At 44.1% G+C, this 18,676-nt stretch overlaps 1 protein-coding gene across 2 annotated transcripts; it reads left to right on the top strand.

The window, feature by feature from the left end:
• The first annotated feature begins 810 nt into the window (after window positions 1-810).
• grhl1 (grainyhead-like transcription factor 1) lies at window positions 811-17,290 on the top strand. Of its 2 annotated transcripts, none has more exons than XM_048228441.1 (15): window positions 811-953; window positions 3,018-3,204; window positions 3,559-3,632; window positions 3,956-4,322; window positions 5,025-5,107; window positions 5,443-5,599; window positions 5,722-5,833; window positions 7,536-7,630; window positions 9,700-9,946; window positions 10,307-10,440; window positions 13,702-13,730; window positions 13,950-14,038; window positions 15,438-15,523; window positions 16,671-16,735; window positions 16,875-17,290. In XM_048228441.1, exons 1-15 carry the CDS (start codon window positions 934-936, stop codon window positions 16,987-16,989), a joined length of 1,860 nt encoding a protein of 619 aa, XP_048084398.1. In that variant the 5' UTR covers window positions 811-933; the 3' UTR covers window positions 16,990-17,290. The 2 variants fall into 2 exon arrangements, with proteins under 2 accessions (XP_048084398.1, XP_048084397.1); XM_048228440.1 differs by having other exon boundaries at window positions 3,018-3,240.
• The last annotated feature ends 1,386 nt before the right edge of the window (window positions 17,291-18,676 follow it).

Genomic DNA, 18,676 nt, shown 5'->3' with positions numbered 1-18,676 from the left:
AGAATTAAATTCACATCCCTCACTGTCCTAAAGGACACTTAGCCTACTGCATCTGCTCTATTTGAATTCAATGATCCAGATGTCCCCTCTCATCCACTGCGGTCCTCTGATGAGCATCTGCACAGTCAAGACTCTTCCTCAGTGATTCCTCCTTGGTTAAATCAGTTAATGTTCTGTTTTGGTGATAGTTTTGGGACTTGAAATTGAAATGTTTAGAGACTCATCTGTTCACCTTATACTTATTTAGTTCTTTACCTTTCAGAGTTATGCTTTCTGTATGTTTTTTGTTATTAAAACTCATGATTTTCATAGTTGATATTTTATATTATTGTTATTGATATTGTTGTTATTATTACGATTATTAGGCTATTATGCTTAATATAGGCTTTTCAACTTTCTTTGAAACTATTATTTCTAATTAATGTAATGTTACAGGCCAACTGTAACCATAAACATTAACTTTCACTTTCGTTTAAAATTCTTAGACTGTAGTCTAAACTCTTCCTCTTTTGTCTTCAGAAGAATTAACAGTTCAAACGTGAAAGGTTTAAAGCATAGAAAAGTATTGTAGGCTACTGTAAAAGTATTATAGCCTAGTGATGCGAACCGTTACTGGCTCCTGAGTGAAAATTAATTGCTGTAGAGATAATAACTTTAACCAAACCCACGTCTCGTCCTATCAGAGAAATGCAACCTGTATGTTTGTGGTAAGCCCCGCCTCACAGGTAGAGGTAATCCAATCCAATGGCCAGGCACAGGTAGAACCGGCCTTAATTTTAGAGTATATCCCAAAAAGCGAGAAAAGCCAACAAAACCCGTTCTTGCAGACCAGACACAACTTTAGCGTGGCCCTGATCCCGCGTGTGTTTCCCAAGGAAAGAGGACAGATCGGATTTACAGTACCAACTAGAAAGTCCAGTTCGACCGACAGACATGTCACAGGAGCATGACAAGTAAGTGATTTCAGTCAGCAGTTGAACTCGAAATCCAGAGGAACCACTATGTGGGCATCTTAGAACTGTTTATGGACATCATCTGGATAGTTTACACAAAAATATTAGGTCTACAAATCGCAGGTTAATATAGGCTACAGGTGGAATTATATTGTTTTCAGTGTGGGAAAACATCGCCTGCCAAAACTCCGTGTTTGCCTAGATCGATCTCTCTCCGCCTGATTTCGGCTTTATAACTGTCGGTCTGGGCTGCTGAGCTATGCTCCCAGCGTCATGTCTCAGCCTGCACGCGTACAGGTGTAGCTGCACCTGTCGCGCTGAGAGAAGGTCGCTAGAGAAGAACGGTAGCCTAGTTAATGGAAACAGACGGACGGGTCTTTTTATTTTAATATTTTGGTCATCCAAAAACAATATTTTATGTTTTTTGTCATCAAATTTTACTTTGTCAATTCTGGCGGAACTCATGCATATAACTATGCTGGTGACTTGTGAAATTTCCTTCTAGGCCAAATATAGCCTAATGCGTGTCGAAGTTTGAATTGAATACAGGCGTCATGGCATACTAGGCTAAGTTTTGTAAAATTTTGAGGGCAATGACAAGGAGACTGTTGACTCTAGTGAAATCGTACACCCATTAGGCGTTGGCTGTTTCTACAGAAGAAGAATGTTTAAGCTCTACCCAGTTTGTTTTATAACAGAGGTTACAGACACACACGTGTATTTACTTGTTTGATTGATTCTCCTTAATTTGTTTTAGAATCAATGTACTTTACAGCCTAAATTTTATTATATTTAAATATGTATGTTAGGCCTATATCTATACACTGTTACATGGAGAATATATTGATATGCCCCTGTGTGTGTATTTGAGTTGCTTATTCATTCTAATTATCTTGAGGCCCAACTTTCTACTAAACATAATATAAAGACAACAATGATTTTCAGACAATTTTAGACAAATGTAAAAATTAATAATAAAAAAATAATCTGAAAACGAGAAGGTTTCCAACTCTTTTTTTTTTTTTTGAGGCCTAGTATTTTCATAGGCTCACAAAAGTGATTACAGATTTTGTGCCCGGCAGAGTCTTTTGTTTTAAGCATGGATTGACACTGAATAACGGATCTATCAGGTTGCAAATCTAAAATCGGGCTTGAAAGAATAGCACAATTAGATATTAAATTACTCATAATCCGTTTAACTGTAGATGACCCTTAGTTCTACTGGACAACAACACCGTTGCAGTTAGTCAAGAGGAAACAACTTGTTAAGTAGTTTGGGGTAGTTACCCAGTGATTTTCTTTACAAATGATGTGACCCCTCAATAAAAAGAATCCTGTATATACAGTAAATACAGTGCAGATTCATGAAATCATAAAAAGTCAAACAAAATAATAGGGGGAAAAAGAAAATGGTTTGTATGGTAAATATGATGATTTTTTTTCTAGGGAAATTGAAGAATTACTTCTATATAGCCTACTCTTTTATTGTCAAACTGCGGTTTTGGGAACTGAGCACTCAATAGTTATTTCTTGTTTTTGACAAAGACGTTGAAGACGTGGGTGGCAAGTATTTCTCAACGCTGTCCCACAACAGGTTTTGTAAACAAAAAAAAACACTCGCCTTCATAAGAGACCAGTGGAATGTCAAAAGAGATGCTGCTCGGTGGAGTTCACAGTTGGCTTCCATCATCATTCCTTTTTACCGGTCCATCCAGTAGAACATCTTGTCGAACAGGAAGTGCTTACCAGTGCTGAGATTTGTTTTTCAATCGTGTCACTGGTTGGCTACTTCAAGTCTAATTTTGACATTTGACAAGACAATGGCCCCTTTCTCCCCTGTTCTTCAAGAATAGCCATGTTGACCATCCAGTTTATCACATCAATTTGGCCATATCATGTTCAACAAGTAGTAAAAACACATCTATCTATCTATCTATCTATCTATCTATCTATCTATTTATCTATCAGTCTGACTGTGCATCTACATAATCTGTCTGTGGAACCCTCTTAATAACTTGCTCATTCTGCACATCCCCATTCCCCTCTCTCCTGTCTCCCACGCAGTAAGAGGGCGGTGCTCGTGCTGCAGAATGACCCCGCCTACAGCCAGCGCCGCTCCTTCACCACGGAGGACGAGGCGTGGAAGTCGTTCCTGGAGAACCCGCTGACCGCCGCCACCAAGGCCATGATGAGCATCAACGGTGACGAGGACAGTGCCGCCGCCCTGGGCCTCCTCTATGACTACTACAAGGTACCTGGAGATGCCAGGTCACAAACCAACTCATGGGTGTGTTCTCAAGTCTGTCCAGAGTGGTGCATCTCAGATATGGGCGCACCGTACATATGAATACGTAATGTTTAGATTAGTTATATTTTAAAGTGTGGGTAGAAATCAAGTATTGGAAGGGAGAGGATCCATTGCCCCCAATATTTGGATTGGATGTAAAATGGAACAAACATAGAAGATGCACAACATGTATAAAGAGACATGCATAAAGATGTAGATTGACATTACATCTGTGGTCTATGGTTCAGCTGTTATTGACCAGCTGGTGAGACCACTGGCTGCTGTCGGGCTAATAGACGCTGTGTTTACCTTGCTCAGGTGCCCCGGGAAAAGAGAACAATACCCCAGCAAAAGACAGACGTCCTGGGCTCTGATGTGGATCCCAACAAAAGGTAGCATCCAGTTAATGCTTTGAAGAGAGTTATGAGCTCATAATTGCCTGTCTCTCTGTGTGTGTGTGTGTGTGTGTGTGTGTGTGTGTGTGTGTGTTTGTGTATCAATGTGTGCACATGTGTGTGTGCATGTGTGTGTAAGTGTTTTTGTGCATGTGTGAGTGAGTAGAGGAGGGTGTGTTGTGGAGTATTAGTTGTTGTCTACGTCTATTCATGAACTTAAGATTGAAGATCTTGCTTCAGGGCACTGTGTATGTGTCTGGGTGGTTCATATTTAGTCTGATGAACATCTGCTCTCTCTTTCACTCTTGCCGTACACACAGGAACCATACGGGTCCACATCCAGAGACATCCATGGCAGCCGCAGAGGGCAAGATCCAGGTCCTGAAGGGCGTTCCCTTCAACATCGTCCTGCCGGGGAACCAACTGACCCAGGACAAGCGGGGCCTCTTCCCCTCCCCGGAGGCCACGGTCACCGTTTCCATAGCGACGGTGCCCACCTACCCAATCAAGACGGAGGGGCCCACGAGTGGTTTCTCGGTGACGATTCCCGGAGCCCAGTGCTCGGAGTCAGACAGCCACGCCGCCGTGTATGAGAGACAGCTGGCCCACAGCCAGTTTAGCCCCAGCGGCCAGCCACGCACCCCCGACTCCACGTTCCCGGAGACCTTCAAGGACGGAGCCCAAGAGGTGCGTGAGGATCAAATAGCCCTCTTGACCCACCCCTTTATTTCAGCTCTCTTGTAGTCTGCCTCTCAGCCTGTCTCCATCACTAACACATAGGCAAACACAATCACATTCTCACCCTCAGAAACCAGAGACAGACGTGTACGCACACACGCACACACACACACACACACACACACATACACATACCCACACACATATACACACACACAACTCGCAACTCGCGTCTCTTCCTTTAGACAATAGCCCATTTATCCAAGGCTCTGGAGCCATCACTTTGCTCAGCCTTCCTGGTTTTATTTGAACATGCCAAAATAGCAGCTAGCATGTCATTACACCATTGTCTCCCATGCACAATAAAGTGCTGTATTCCCCCCACCCCTCCTTTCACAATGGATAAAGCTTTTCTCTCTCGCTCTCTCCCCTCTCTGTATTAAAACCTGAAGGGGGGGATTACCTTCCGTAGGGCAGCCCAACAAAACCCTTTACACAGGGACACTGGGGGTGGGAGGAGGTGTGTGTGTGTGTGTGTGTGTGTTTGTGTGAATGTATTTGTATGTGTGTGTGAAGTGTGTGTGTGTGGGGGGGTTGTTTTCCCTGAGCTAAGACTGGCTGGCCTGGGAGCTCTCTTTCTCTCGCTGGCCTGTCCCGGGTGTTTGTGTTAAAGCCGGGCACTCTCGCTCACCCCTCTTTTGTGCTCCGCAGGTGTTCACGTTCCCAGGGGAGCTCCAGTTACGCATGGCCTCCATCGGCCAGGACGAGTACTCCACTTTTGACGCCGTGTCCGGGTAAGCCAGCCAACAGGACGGTCGGCCGCAGTGCCAGTGCACGACACGCCGACAGTGGCCCCATTCACTCCCCCAGTCACCTGGGAGTCAGATCAGTTGACCGCATTAGCGCTAAGATCCTCACACAACATCAATAGAGGTCACAGTCTCCACAATCACAGAATTATACACAAATACTGCTAATAACGGAAACATAATACTAATTGGACTGCCTCACGTGGGCGATGGTAATATTCATCTCCAATCATCTTTTCTTTTCAGAGATATCATAATGAGGACAATGTGTAACATTGATCAAGTGATAATTGATCATCCCTTTGTCGTTGTCTCATTAGCAACAACTTTGAATACACGCTTGAGGCTTCCAAGTCTCTGCGTCAGAAGTCAGGCGACGGCACGATGACCTACCTCAACAAGGGCCAGTTCTATCCCATCAGCCTCAGGGAGATCGACAACGGGAAAATGCTCCAGCACCCCATCAGCAAAGTGCGAGTGAGTGCCTTTAGCGTTTTCCACCGGATGGCATGGCCACAAAGTGAATGTCTCCTGTGTAGATGGGTTTGAAATGTGTAGGCTGCCCTGTGTATGTGACTGTGGGATGTGTTGTGTTTCAGAGTGTGGTGATGGTGGTCTTTGGGGAGGACAAGTGCAGAGACGACCAGCTGAAACACTGGAAGTACTGGCACTCCAGACAGCACACGGCCAAGCAAAGATGCATTGACATCGGTAAGGGCCAGACACCAGACTTTTAAATTGTCAACAAGTAATGTCGGGCAACTAGCAAAAAAATGAAGCCAACTGAGCAAACTCATTTAGCTCATTCATTACCATGAAATCCTGAGTGCAAATATGGGTAGGTCCATACAATGCTCCCACACAGCACACAATAGCTTCATGCATGTGACGCTTTGCTTTGTCATTGAAATTAGGGCTCCCTGTTTTAAGAACATACCCAACTCAAAAGATCACCATAGTTCCCTAAATGCCATGTGGTAGACACCAGCTGGTAGTCCTTTCATGTCGATTTACAAACATCAGCTTTTTTTTACTCATGACGTGGAACGGAAGCAAAGGGACAGTTCTGCACCATTTGCTGTTCTGTCCACCTGCAGTGTACAGTACACAGTCCCCCTTCCCCCATCCCAGCCCTCATCGGCACGGCACGGCACGGCACGGCCACATGCTGACTCTCAAATGAACTGGCTTCAGTTGAACTGAAAAATGCATGTTTGTTACAAAATACAGAAGCCATTTCACATGTCCCTTCTTGACCATACATGAATAGAAAATAAGATAAGATAAGATAAACTTTATTGTCCCTCAAGGGGAAATTTGTCTTGGGCTGTAAAGTGCGTTTACTGTGAACAACAATCACATCCATGCAGGACAACAAACACAAACATGCAGGACATGACCCTGATACAGGGAGAAAATAGCCCTTAAAATGTGTCAATGAAGAGTTTGGTTCCATTTTTAATAAATCATGTTATTTAATTGTGTATTTCAGGTAATATCTATACAGTTGCAGTTTTGCTGTTTTGACTCAGTAAAGATTACAGTTACAGTGAAATTACCTGAAAAACAAAATGTTAAAGACTGATTTATGAAAGTTCGTCGAAATGGAGGATATAGTGTTTTAGAACCAAACTCTTCAAATAGTATAATGTAGAAATGTTGTACATTATGAGTGGATGTGTTATGAAGGACAGACAGAAATTATTTGGTGGTTTGGATGGTTTGTTTATTGGTTTGCAGTTCGCAGGCATTTCTGACTGCTTGACCCTGTATAGGGAGAGTATGACCTGAAGTAATCAGTCTCTGCCTGTGTGCACAGGGTTCTGTGTGTGTGTGTGTGTGTGTGTGTGTGTGAGAGAGAGAGAGAGAGAGAGAGAGAGAGAGAGAGAGAGAGAGAGAGAGAGAGAGAGAGAGAGAGTGTGTGTGTAAAGAGCTTAGCAACCTCTGACAGGGAAAAGTTAAGTTATTGCCTAGTGGCCTGTTGACCAAGGGGTACTATTACCATGTCACACAACTGGGGCTTTGTGAAAGTCAGACAGCGACAGTTTGTCTGTTCATTTCATACATCTCTGACAATGCAAATGTCTCTATTTGGCCAAATCTGAGAGGAACCAGAAATTGCAGTATTGGCAGCCACTCCCACGCCATACTGGTTGTGTGGTGATACGGAAGGCAAGTTCTACCCGTTTAAAAAATGTGGTCTGAGAGGAGATGAAGTTTTGTGTCCATCATATTTTTACTGCTCGTTACACGCCTGTGGAACACTCCACTCTTCCATCTCCATCTGCTCGCACCTGGACATCTTTTCATCTGCTTGTTTCTCATTTCTGTCACCCATCTCTCTCTCTTTCTCTCTCTCTCCTTCTCTCTCTCTCTCTCTCTCTCCACTGTCTTCTTCCTTTGTGGTCCACAGCTGACTACAAGGAGAGTTTCAACACCATCAGCAACATCGAGGAGATCTCCTACAACGCCATTTCCTTCACCTGGGACATTAACGAGGAGGCAAAGGTAAGGCCTCAGGCCCACACACTCACTGACTGGGTAGCCCCCTCTATCTGTCCTACTTTTCATCAATCAAAAAATATACAATAGGATGAAACAAAAGCGAAATGACGTCTGATTCGGGTATGATTGAGTTTTTGGATTGTATGTCGTCATGTATGGATTTGGATTGTATGACATGATGGAATGGAAGCGGTGTCTTTAATTTTCCTTCAGTAATTGCTCTGGTGAATGTAATGTCAGGTCAACTGTGACATAGTCTGGGTGTGCATGGGGTTAGCATTTGGGTTAGCATGTCCATCTGCTGAAAAGTTTGTCTCAGTCATACAGTAGTTGCTAGACCAGTGTTGAGGTGCTCTGAACACTGAACAAGGAAGCAAAATGCGTTTCGGTTTATCTTGGCTTTAATCTCTATATATGTGATGTGAGAGAGAGAGAGAGAGAGAGAGAGAGTGTGTGTGTGTGTTTGTATGTGTGTGGTCTTTTCACACACTTATCACACTCTTCCATCACCACTCGCTACACGAGTACACAGTGGGAATCTTCTGCGTAAGACTCTCTCTGCATGGAAAGATAAAGAATGAGGAAACGTATGGGGAGGGAAGGGGAACAGGGTTTCACAGGCGATGGAATCCTGTCAGCTTAAAACTTGTCTGGTCCGCCTCATGATGCCAATCAGATAACTACACTCTTTTTTTCTCAACCGGTTTGTGTTTCTTCAGCACTTAAAGGATGTTTTTTTTCCGCTCACAAGTAAATCTTCACTCTTAGTATCAGATTGAGCGACTTCATGGCCTCTCTTGGTACATAAAGTTTATAGATGCATAACATGGCGCAGAATCCACTCACAAATACTCATCAACACTTACGTCAACACTTACGGTACATAACGTTTAGGTATTACATGACACTGACATTAAAGGACATTCATTGTCCATTTATTTGTGCACTCTTGGCCCTCTGCTTTCTCCCATTTCCAGGATGTAGTTCGTTGGATAGCCCTGGAGTCATAGGATGTTCATCCGTGTATATGTATTTTTTTATTAGCTCATGTTGTTTGTCTGTGCTTGAGGTCTGGTGTTAGGTGTCATGGAAAGAGAATGGGATGAGCGTGCAGGTGTCTCGATGAGCGTTCAGGAGAGAACATTATTTTCAGGTGTTTCAACAGTGCCCCCTTGTGGCACCAGTTAAAAAGAAGTTCACTGTTCATTGTTTTGATATGAATGATATGATATGAATAACTTATGATGCTGTTATGCAAATCATATTTTAATATTTTGGACTTCCCTTCAGCAAAGGTTCTGCGTTTAATTTACATATAGTTACCGCTGAGTGCTTAGGGAAGCTTTGCTGAAGCAAAGTCACCTATGTCTTTAGCACCCACTGGAGTACTTAGACTTCACCAGGGGAGGGAGTTCTAGGCCCACACTTATGCTTTGTTAGGTGACTGGGCTTGTAATGCAGTTTGGCCAGTCAGCGCCCCAAGTAATTAAACAAATCCATCTGAAGAGTTTTTACATGTGTGCATTTATGTTTCCTCATCAGTTTATATCAGATATTACTTTCAATCATATATGTATTTAGCTTGTATACAGATATACTGTATACTAATAGTGTTCTGATTCACAGTATTAGGAATTATCACATTATTAACTGATGCTTCAACTCACACCTGAGGTTTTGGTGTTACTGGGGTTAAAAGTTTGCCCTGCCTTAACACATTTTAACAGATTGTAATGCATGTATTTGTGCTGTCATTTTGTGCCATTATCCAATATCTGAATATGATAAAAATCACAGAGATTCACTAAGGACTTTCTTGAGCAGAAAGCAGCATGTATGCTTTAACGTTATTGGTGGGCAGATAAATTATTTTCTCATTCAAGCTTGTACCTCTTTAAGTCTTCACAACATTTAGAGTATGCTGTGTCCTTGCGTATGGAAACCCCTCTAGTCAGATTGTCTTGTCCCACTGCCTGACTCACCTCCCTCCCTCTCTCTCTTTTCTCCCATTCTCTCTCTGTTTCTCTCTCTCTCTCTCTTCCCCCTGTTTCATTCTCTCTATCCCTACACAGATCTTCATCTCGGTGAACTGCCTGAGCACAGACTTCTCCTCTCAGAAGGGTGTGAAGGGTCTGCCTCTCAACCTGCAGATCGACACCTACAGCTACAACAACCGCAGCAACAAGCCCATCCACCGTGCCTACTGCCAGATCAAGGTGTTCTGCGACAAGGGAGCAGAGAGGAAGATCCGTGACGAGGAACGTAAGCAGTCGCGTCGGAAGGGCAAGACCACAGATGTCAACACCAACCTGGGCAACTGTGAGTAGCCCAGCCATGACGAACTTGTTGACTGCATCATTGCCTGATTCTGCTCCCATGGTCATAGACTTTAACACTCTGCAATTTCTCTGCTGAGTATTCTCTTCTTTTAAATGCCTTAATATTTACCATCCTTAGTTATAATTACATTTCCATATGCAATTGCCTTTCTTGGTTGTAATTATAACAATATGATTGTCCCACTAAAAATATGCTTATATTATTAGTCCATATTCAGTCATAACTCTTGACTCAATGGATGATCTCTACAGTGTCTTTATGAACAAATTATTTAAAATTTGGGAAAACCAACCAATTGTTATCACTGACATATGTCTGTCTCTCTCTGTCTCACTGAAGATCACTCAGTGGATGTGAAGGTGCCACTGCTACACAAGCGGAGTGACATCACCATCTTCAAGGTGATGGTTGACCTGGAGACGCAGCCTGTCCTCTTCATCCCCGACATCCACTTCTCCAACTTCCAGCGCCATGTGAGTAGCCCGTGTCCCTCCCTCAGGGCACCACACGGTACATGAGCTGGTCGTGTGGGAGTAGCTTTTCATTCCTAGCTCACAAAAGCCCAAATTGTTTCTCGAAAAACAGTTGTTCCTCTGCGCTTCTGTAATTAACTATCTGGTGTGTCAACGGGAGAAGATGCGGCAGATCGTTGAAACGTTAGTCCCTTATGTTGGCACTTAAAAAAAATTTTTTAAAAAAATTTAAAAAAATAATAATAAATAAAATTTAAAAAAAAAAAAAAATAAATACAAAAATTAAATCTGACGTTTATACATCCGGTGTTGTTCCGGTAAAACTGCTCTCTCTCGCCCAAATTGCTTCTCTCGCTGAATCAATTACGTAGTGTCAGATAATGGTGATACTATTAATGAAATCAGAAAGGAAAACCTACAGTTGTAGTCACTGAATATGACTGGTAATCACTGCGGCAGAGGCAGATTAATGGTATTGGATGTGTTTGTGTGGATGAGTGCTCTTGACACAAGTTATTCTTGGAAACTCAGTTCTATGGCACAGGTCAGAGCCCCTGATATCTGCAGCCTTGTCACACACAAGATGTTTGAATTGATGTGTGATTTGATATTTGCTGTTGCAAAGGTGAACTTAAAAAGTTGCATGGCTGCGAATGTAATGTAGAGCACACAATCCTTAGGCCCCCTGATAATATAAGGAGCCATATGTGTGGAGTATGTATGGTACAGGACATGCTCGCACATACCCCTGTCTGAGGCTCCACCCTGGCCTTGGAATTACAATGTCAAATACTCCCATGCTGCGGTGGGCCCTGTGGATATTTGCCTTGGATAGCGTTCCCACACTCTCGCTTTGGGGAGTCAAATAAGGAACATACTGTGTGTGTGTGTGTGTGTGTGTGTGTGTGTGTGTGTGTGAGAGAGAGAGACTGAGAGAGCGAAAGAGGATTGCCCAGGGAGGTCTCTGTTTCTCAGAATCCGATCATCTGTGGCCATGCATCATAAATCTGAATCTGAATGAGGAACATGCACGGTTTTCACCTCTGAGTAACTCCGTCCTGAATGCTTTCCTTCTTATTATATATCCTGCTCAGTCAGCATCTTATCAGAGTTTAGGCCTCTACACGAGAGGAGCCTCTTGTCTAATGCTGCGTTTGATCACTTTGTGGAGTTCTGTGGGAAGGACCTGAAATCCATAAATAATCATCAGCAGTCTCACTCTCCCCTGGGTGTATGCTGCACAGCTCAACAGATAACTACTAGTGTGAGTTGTTAAACTGAACAGGGACATTTAAATGAAAACAATTTAAAAGAAAACAATCACGCAAGTATAGGGGATGGTAAGTTTAACATGCCTTATTTCGTATATAGATTGTATTTTCTGTCTGTGAAAGAGATTAATTTATCATGAAACAATAGAACATGACACCAAAATGCCCTTTTGCCCTTTACTAATACATTAGTATGTGTCCATGAAATATTGAAGAGAGTGCATTCTTTCATGCACAGAAAGAAAATGGATGATTCATGCGCTGAATTGACTGTTGTGCTTTCCAGTTTGTGGAGAAAAGGCTAAATGAACAAATGTAAAAAAAGGCAAAATAAACTGATTTTGTAAATAAAAATTATTCTGTCCACAAAATATATTTCCTAGGCCAACATATTTACTCTGGTGGCACACAAAACAGAATGCACTATATTATGATCATTCCATGCAATCGAATGTTCCTTTTGTCAACTTAATGGTTTTGCCATATTAAAGTAAAGTTTTACTGAAAGTATGCACGAATAGAGCTTTGGTCCAATAAAGAAAGCAGTCCTTCCATGAAAGTTAATGTAGAAAAAATGGAGATGTTGCTGTTAAAAAGCTAAATTAATTAGGTCCATAGAATATATTACTGAATATATTACTAATGTTAGTGTGATGAACATTTTAGTGCATACGTTTTGTGAGTCAGTCGGCAAATTACAGTAAGAAAGGAAAGAGTGCTGAAGCAGAAATTACTTTGATATATTATTAGTCCGAGAGGGCTCATTCAAGTTTCTGAAATAATTATAATAAAAAATTATAAAAAAACAACATTATCAATAACAACAACAACAACAACAGCATGTGACTTTGGTTAGTTTGGTTGGCATGGTTTCAGAAATACTCTGGACTGTAGAGTCATATTAACCCATACCCTGCGACTGTGCCAAATGGTAGGAACAGGATGATCCTTTATTGGGCACGGCGTGTTAGGCTCAAACACGCATAGGTTTATGGCTGAGGTGAGGCGTTATCTGGCTGAACTCTGGTATCCTTGGGAAGGCATGCCAAGCACACTGAGCCTCAGACCACACACACACACATACACAAATACACACACACACTCTCCACACCACAACATGAGCATGAGTGACTCAGTAAGTGTCCACGTTCTCGGCTGTGGACACACTCTGGGTCAGCTTGACCCAAGCTATTTGGTCCACTCCTTTTTTTGTTTTTCCCTGAATGGCCTCAGCATTTCTTAAGTGACTGACTGATACAAAAGCTTGAGCCTGGAATGGAAAATGGAGTCCCCCTAGTCATATGTAAAACTTGCACCAACGTGTGTGTGTGTGTGTGTGTGTGTGTGTGTGTGTGTGTGTGTGTGTGTGCGTGCGTGTGTGTGCAGAACAGAACATGCAATGTGTTAGAGCGCATGACTCAGCGCTGCATCACCCCGGGGGAGTTTTGCCTCCCCCGCTCCTGATGTCACATGACCTCAACGAGAAAGAGGACAGCAGGGGCCTCAGACCAGGATCACTACTTCCTGCTGGGTGACCCTTAGCCTACTTGCGTGCGGCCCCCATGCATTTTAGCTTGCCAGCCATCGGACATCTGATTTCGAATCTCAAAATAAACTGCGCAGTTGTTTGCTTTTGCAGCAGGTGCCAATGAGAAAACATTTATTTTTGTGCTGCACTCTGGGGGAAAACCTGTTGAACCACAGCAGTTCAGTCACCTCAGTAAGGTTAAAGGGCTCCTTGTATACGGGAATTGACATTTCTCAGTAACAATGAGTTCACGCACAGGACTGACATATCATTTCAATGTTTGACCATTTGATCAATATTATTGCTGGACTTTCCTCCCTCTCCGGCCTTTAGTCCAGATACCTCACTCTCTAACTCTCATATTGGAGTCATATATTTGACTCAAATCACTGAATTTCATGACTCTCAGACTCCTGTTAAACTCATGCCTTACCCTATGCCTGTGTTTGTATTCCCCTGTAGCCCTTCTCATCTGAAGATGCAGAAGATAGGTAAGTTGACACACACACACACACACACACACACACACACACACACACACACACACACTATTTAGACCATTAATGTGTCCTCGTACACTGAGCGAGTTTCCTAGAAACAGGCATGTGTTTGTGTAGCAGTTAATGATGCTAGAACGACTGCCTCCTTTCTCTGGGGACAGGCACTTTCTAAGACACTCTGCTCATGTGATGTCGTATTTCCGCTCACAGCGCGGGGATGAAAAGGTTAGCCTATGGCAACGAGGACGAGTACGCAACGCCGGCCCATAAGATGCCCAGGATGGACGAACCTAAGAAAGGTATAGGAACAGTGTTGCACTGATGACCTCGTTGTTTATGTCATGATCCATTGCCTGTTTGTCCCACCTTAGGCTAGTGATATACTGGGAGTGGGTGAGCGGGTGAGCAGGAAAGAGGGAGGGGTAGTGTGTGTGTGTGTGTGTGTGTGTGTCGTTCCGGCTGGCTGCTTGCACTGCACCATCCCCCAGACTACCTCGCGGGAGGAGACCTTTTGTGCTTCCTAGTATCCATGGCCACAGATTATAGCACGTGCAGCTCACCTACCTCCTCCCCCGGTCCCTTCAGTGCACACACACACACACACACACACACACACACACACACACACACACACACACACACACACACACCCCCCCCCTCACTCAAAACAAACACATAGCTCATCTTCTCTTATATACTGCCTGACCTCTCCTTCACAGTACCACCTTGTATTCAGACTTAACACACTCAAGTTTCGTCCAACTTTCACCTGAAGTGATGACTAAGGGTTCCATATAAACCTTTACACCATCCCCCCACATACACATGCACTGCCACACAATCACAAAGACAAAGACAAACAAATGCCACACAAACACACACAGACACTGCCACAAAGAAACACAAGCACATACACACATACACACTCTCTCTCTCTCTCTTTCTCTCTCTCTCTCACTCACTCACTCACTCACTCACTTACTCACTCACTCACTCACTCACTCACACAAACACACCAACTGAAACAATGAAAAGTGTTTGACAAAGACAGTGGCCATCCAGTCACAACAGGAAGTGCCAACAGCAGTCGGTGACATGAGGCCACGACTCCAGTCCACACCCTGCACCCCCCACCTCACCTCTCGTGAATATTTGCCTATTGGCTGTGGATCAGAGCTGCCTGGCGCCCGTGTTTGTCCGGGCTGCCTGCCAAAGACAACAGCCCCGGAGGCCTCCGCTGAGCCCTGGGCAGGCAGGCAGGGCAATGCAGGGGAGCAGCGTGTGTGTAATCTTTGGCCCTGGGTGACACGTTACCCTGCCTGTGCGCACCCCCATCCCTCTTGTGCATGTTAAGCGGCCGCTGCTGCTGCCTCAGCTGCCTGGAGGTTAGGGACAGAAAGCAAGGCGACGAGGACTTGTGGTCCCGGGCCAGTCCCTCATCAGAGACAGAGAGAGGGAGAGGGAGAAAGAGAGAGATGTTGGGTTCTATGTGCTCAGAGTCAGGGATACTGGAGGCTTCTTCGAAGTGGTTCCTTAGAAAAAGAAGCCCACATAAAAGGCGCCATTTTGCACTAAAAAAGATGACATTTAAGGCTGAGGTTTACAGAATGTGATGTTTTTGTATTTGGTTTCATACTCTTAAGTCTCACCACATCGCACCCACTCTCTCTCTCTCTCTCTCTCCTCTCTCCCCCTCAGTGCTTCTGTACGTGCGCAAGGAGACGGAGGAGGTGTTTGACGCCCTCATGCTGAAAACTCCCACACTCAACGGCCTGGTGGAGGCCGTAAGTACTCGCCATAAACACAAACAGAACACAAACTTCGAGCAGACAGTATGTGACTGACTAAGAGACACAGTGCTGCCGAACGTGTCCAAAACAAGCACACACTCTAACTGAATTGAATCATTAAGGGAATTGGATCTGGCACTCCGGTGCTCCTTGTGATCATATTCTCAAGTGTTTTTGATTCGTTGAAATGCATTCCGTCCTGGTGGGGTGGACTAAGACACACAAATAGATGGAGAGAGTGAAAGAAAAGGAGAGAGAGAGAGAAAGAGAGAGAGGAAGAAAGAAAGACGAACGCCTAGGGGGGGGCCTGTATTCTAAGTATGTGACATGGCCAGTCTGGGTGGCCTTGTTTTTGATGCTTGAGAGGAGCACAGCCTGCACTGCCAGGAGTGCAGTTCACCACAGACAGACCCAACACTTGGCCCTGATCCTAATTCAGCTCAGTATCTGAGAGAGAGAGAGAGAGAGAGAGAGAGAGAGAGAAGAGAAGCAAAGCACATAGACACGTGCCACTCTCAGAAAGAGAGAGAGGGAGCGAGAGGGGAAGGAGGGAGAGAGACCTTCTATAATGCTGTTTTATGCAATATGGGGGGGGGGTCAAGCTCTGAGATGGGCAGGGGGTGCTCTTAGGGGCCTGGTCTTGTCCAGTCGGTGAATACAACAGCAGCCAGACCACAGCAGGGGAAAGCCGAAACCCAAAAAGAGCTCGGCGTGGGTCCTTAACGGCCCCCCGAAAACAGCCCAAATTGGCTCTGACAGCACTGTCAACTAGCCTCCGGGGCAAGGATGTGTTGATCGTTGACAGTTCCCAGGAAGAGTCCCACTCGCCGGGGTAAAGACCTCCCGGGGGTGTTCCCATCCCAGCCTCCGCAGTGGGTGATAAACGCAGCGCTGACAAACCCAAGATCCCGCCCAGTGAAAGAATGGCAGGCATGGAGTGGCTATTTGTAGGGGAGTATGTGTCTACAGTATGGCACCACATACATAGTAGTGCCAGGCCATAGGCAGTATCATGGCCATAGGCAGTATCATGCAGTTGATTTGTCTCAAGGTCTCAAATTGTAGGTTTTTTATTAACTAAAAGACTTGTGCTTGTTTTCAATACCTTCTGTTATAACAATTACTGTATTTGTTTTTCCAGATATCAGAAAAATATGAAGTTCCCTTTGAGAAGATAGGGAAAGTGTACAAGAAATGCAAAAAGGGGTACGCTGCTTCAACACATTGTGACGTCTCAATGCCCCAATCAGTTTCATTGTTTCATTGTTCATTATACATTGTTTTAGTGCTCCAAGTCTGCGTAGAATTTGCATCTGATGAATCCTACCTGTGTCCAACTTTCCAGGATCCTGGTGAACATGGACGACAACATCATCAAACACTACTCGAATGAGGACACCTTCCAGATCGAGATGGAGGAGATCGGAGGGGTGTTCAAGCTCACGCTGACAGAAATCTAACGGCCGAACGCCTTCATGCGCTTCCTTCAGTATGGAGGCTGCTGGTTTACACATAGCGGGCCCCTCAGTGTGTCTGATGTATGATTCTGCACTGTCCTCTGCTGCCTGAGGAACTACATGGCTCTCAGGATTCCTTATTGATTCCCTTGTTTCTGGAGGGACCTAAGTCTTGTTTGAGCCTTTCTGAGGTGCGCTAATGCAAGTGGTCTCAAAGCTTTAACAAGGGCTACCACTGAGGCAAAGAAATAGGAAACCGGAACTTTATGCTAGGGGTGGGGGGAGGGGTGTTGGGAGGCAATATTGGCTTTTGTAATATGGCAAATTGTCTGCAAGGGAAAAGGGTGTAACTGCTTTTAATGTCTAATGCCTGGATAAGCCCTATACTTTACTATTATTGTTCCCCTTTGAAAACTAGAGCACTGAAGATCTTTGTCTTTTTACGAGATGATTGCAAGTATAAATGAGGTTGGGAAAACACTGGTCAAGCTGTAAATAGGGGAGACAGAGCGTCCCTTTTGGCTCACTGTATTATATGCAACATGTGGCAGTATTTAGCATGTACCGTAAACTATTTCTCAGTGTATCTTAAGTTTCACCATTCTAGGTATGGATGTGTGTATATGTGCGTGTGTGTGTACATATATGTGTGTGTGTGTGTGTGTTGTGTTGGTGAGGCACAGGAAAATATTTACATAATCAGTCGAGCAAATGACCAACATTGTCTGTAAAAAGTATTAATATGCTAAATCTATACCCTTCTATACCTCACCTTATCCCACATCCATTGAGTTCCGTCTAGTTCATTAGCACTAAGTGCAATATGTGTATTTCCAACACATCTACAATTAGATTAGTACTCAGATAAGTCCTGAGTCACTTTTGTAACACAATATTCTCCTTATCCAATGTTAAAAAGCCAGTCTTTTAAATGCTGGTTTTTCCCCCAAGCCATTCTTCAGTTCCCGTTTTGTATGAAAGTACTTACTCAGCTGATGTGTATATATTTATTAATAAATAGGAAAGGGTTCTTTTACATGGTGTGTCAAAAATGTTTATTGTCATTATGAGATGTTGTTTGTTTTGTTTTGTTTGTTTTTTGTGTTTTTTATATGACATGAATCCTGCTGTATTTATGCCAAGATATTTTTAATATAAAGTTCCAGGGTGTTTAAGTGTCTTTTTCGGTCCTTTAAAAGGAGACTTCCCTATGTATCTCAGTTACCCACTGCATATCTAAACCACTCCTGAATAAAAGCAGCACTAGCTGTGTGTGTGTGTCATAGCCAATGTGATGTCTTTTGTGGTCAGCGTGTTGAGCTGTAGGAGTAGTCATCCTGGGAGCAGCGTGATGTTTCAGACGTAGACGTCCAGCAGCCCATCTGTCTGGCCAGAGGCCCAGAACCGCACAGACACACACACACACACACACAGGAAACAGGCCGACAGACAGGCAAACAGACGCAGACCACACCACACCACTGTCCTCAGATATCCCCAAACCCCCCCCCCGCGCACTCTCTCTGTCTTGCTTGCTCAGCACACGTTGCCAAACATCGACTCTGCTTCTCTCTCTCTTCTTTCCTTCTGGATTATGAAGAGGAAGAGGAAGAATAGGAAGAGTTACTGACGGCCGTCTTTTTCTGCATCTTCTCAATGGCGGCGACCAACCCAGCACCTATCACACCCC

The sequence above is a fragment of the Alosa alosa genome, chromosome 19 (genome assembly GCF_017589495.1).
Source record: "Alosa alosa isolate M-15738 ecotype Scorff River chromosome 19, AALO_Geno_1.1, whole genome shotgun sequence".
Taxonomy (NCBI): Eukaryota; Metazoa; Chordata; class Actinopteri; order Clupeiformes; family Clupeidae; genus Alosa; species Alosa alosa.
The sequence above is the reverse complement of the archived record's forward strand: the minus strand, read 5'-3'. Positions and strand labels throughout refer to the sequence as shown.

Excerpts from the sequence above, each read along its gene's own strand:
- grhl1 (XM_048228440.1), top strand. The coding sequence starts at position 934 with ATGTCACAGGAGCATGACAA. Across the intron at positions 3,241-3,558 it reads GGTCACAAACCAACTCATGG|GTGCCCCGGGAAAAGAGAAC; the intron begins GTGTGTTCTCAA and ends TACCTTGCTCAG. Across the intron at positions 4,323-5,024 it reads TCAAGGACGGAGCCCAAGAG|GTGTTCACGTTCCCAGGGGA; the intron begins GTGCGTGAGGAT and ends TGTGCTCCGCAG.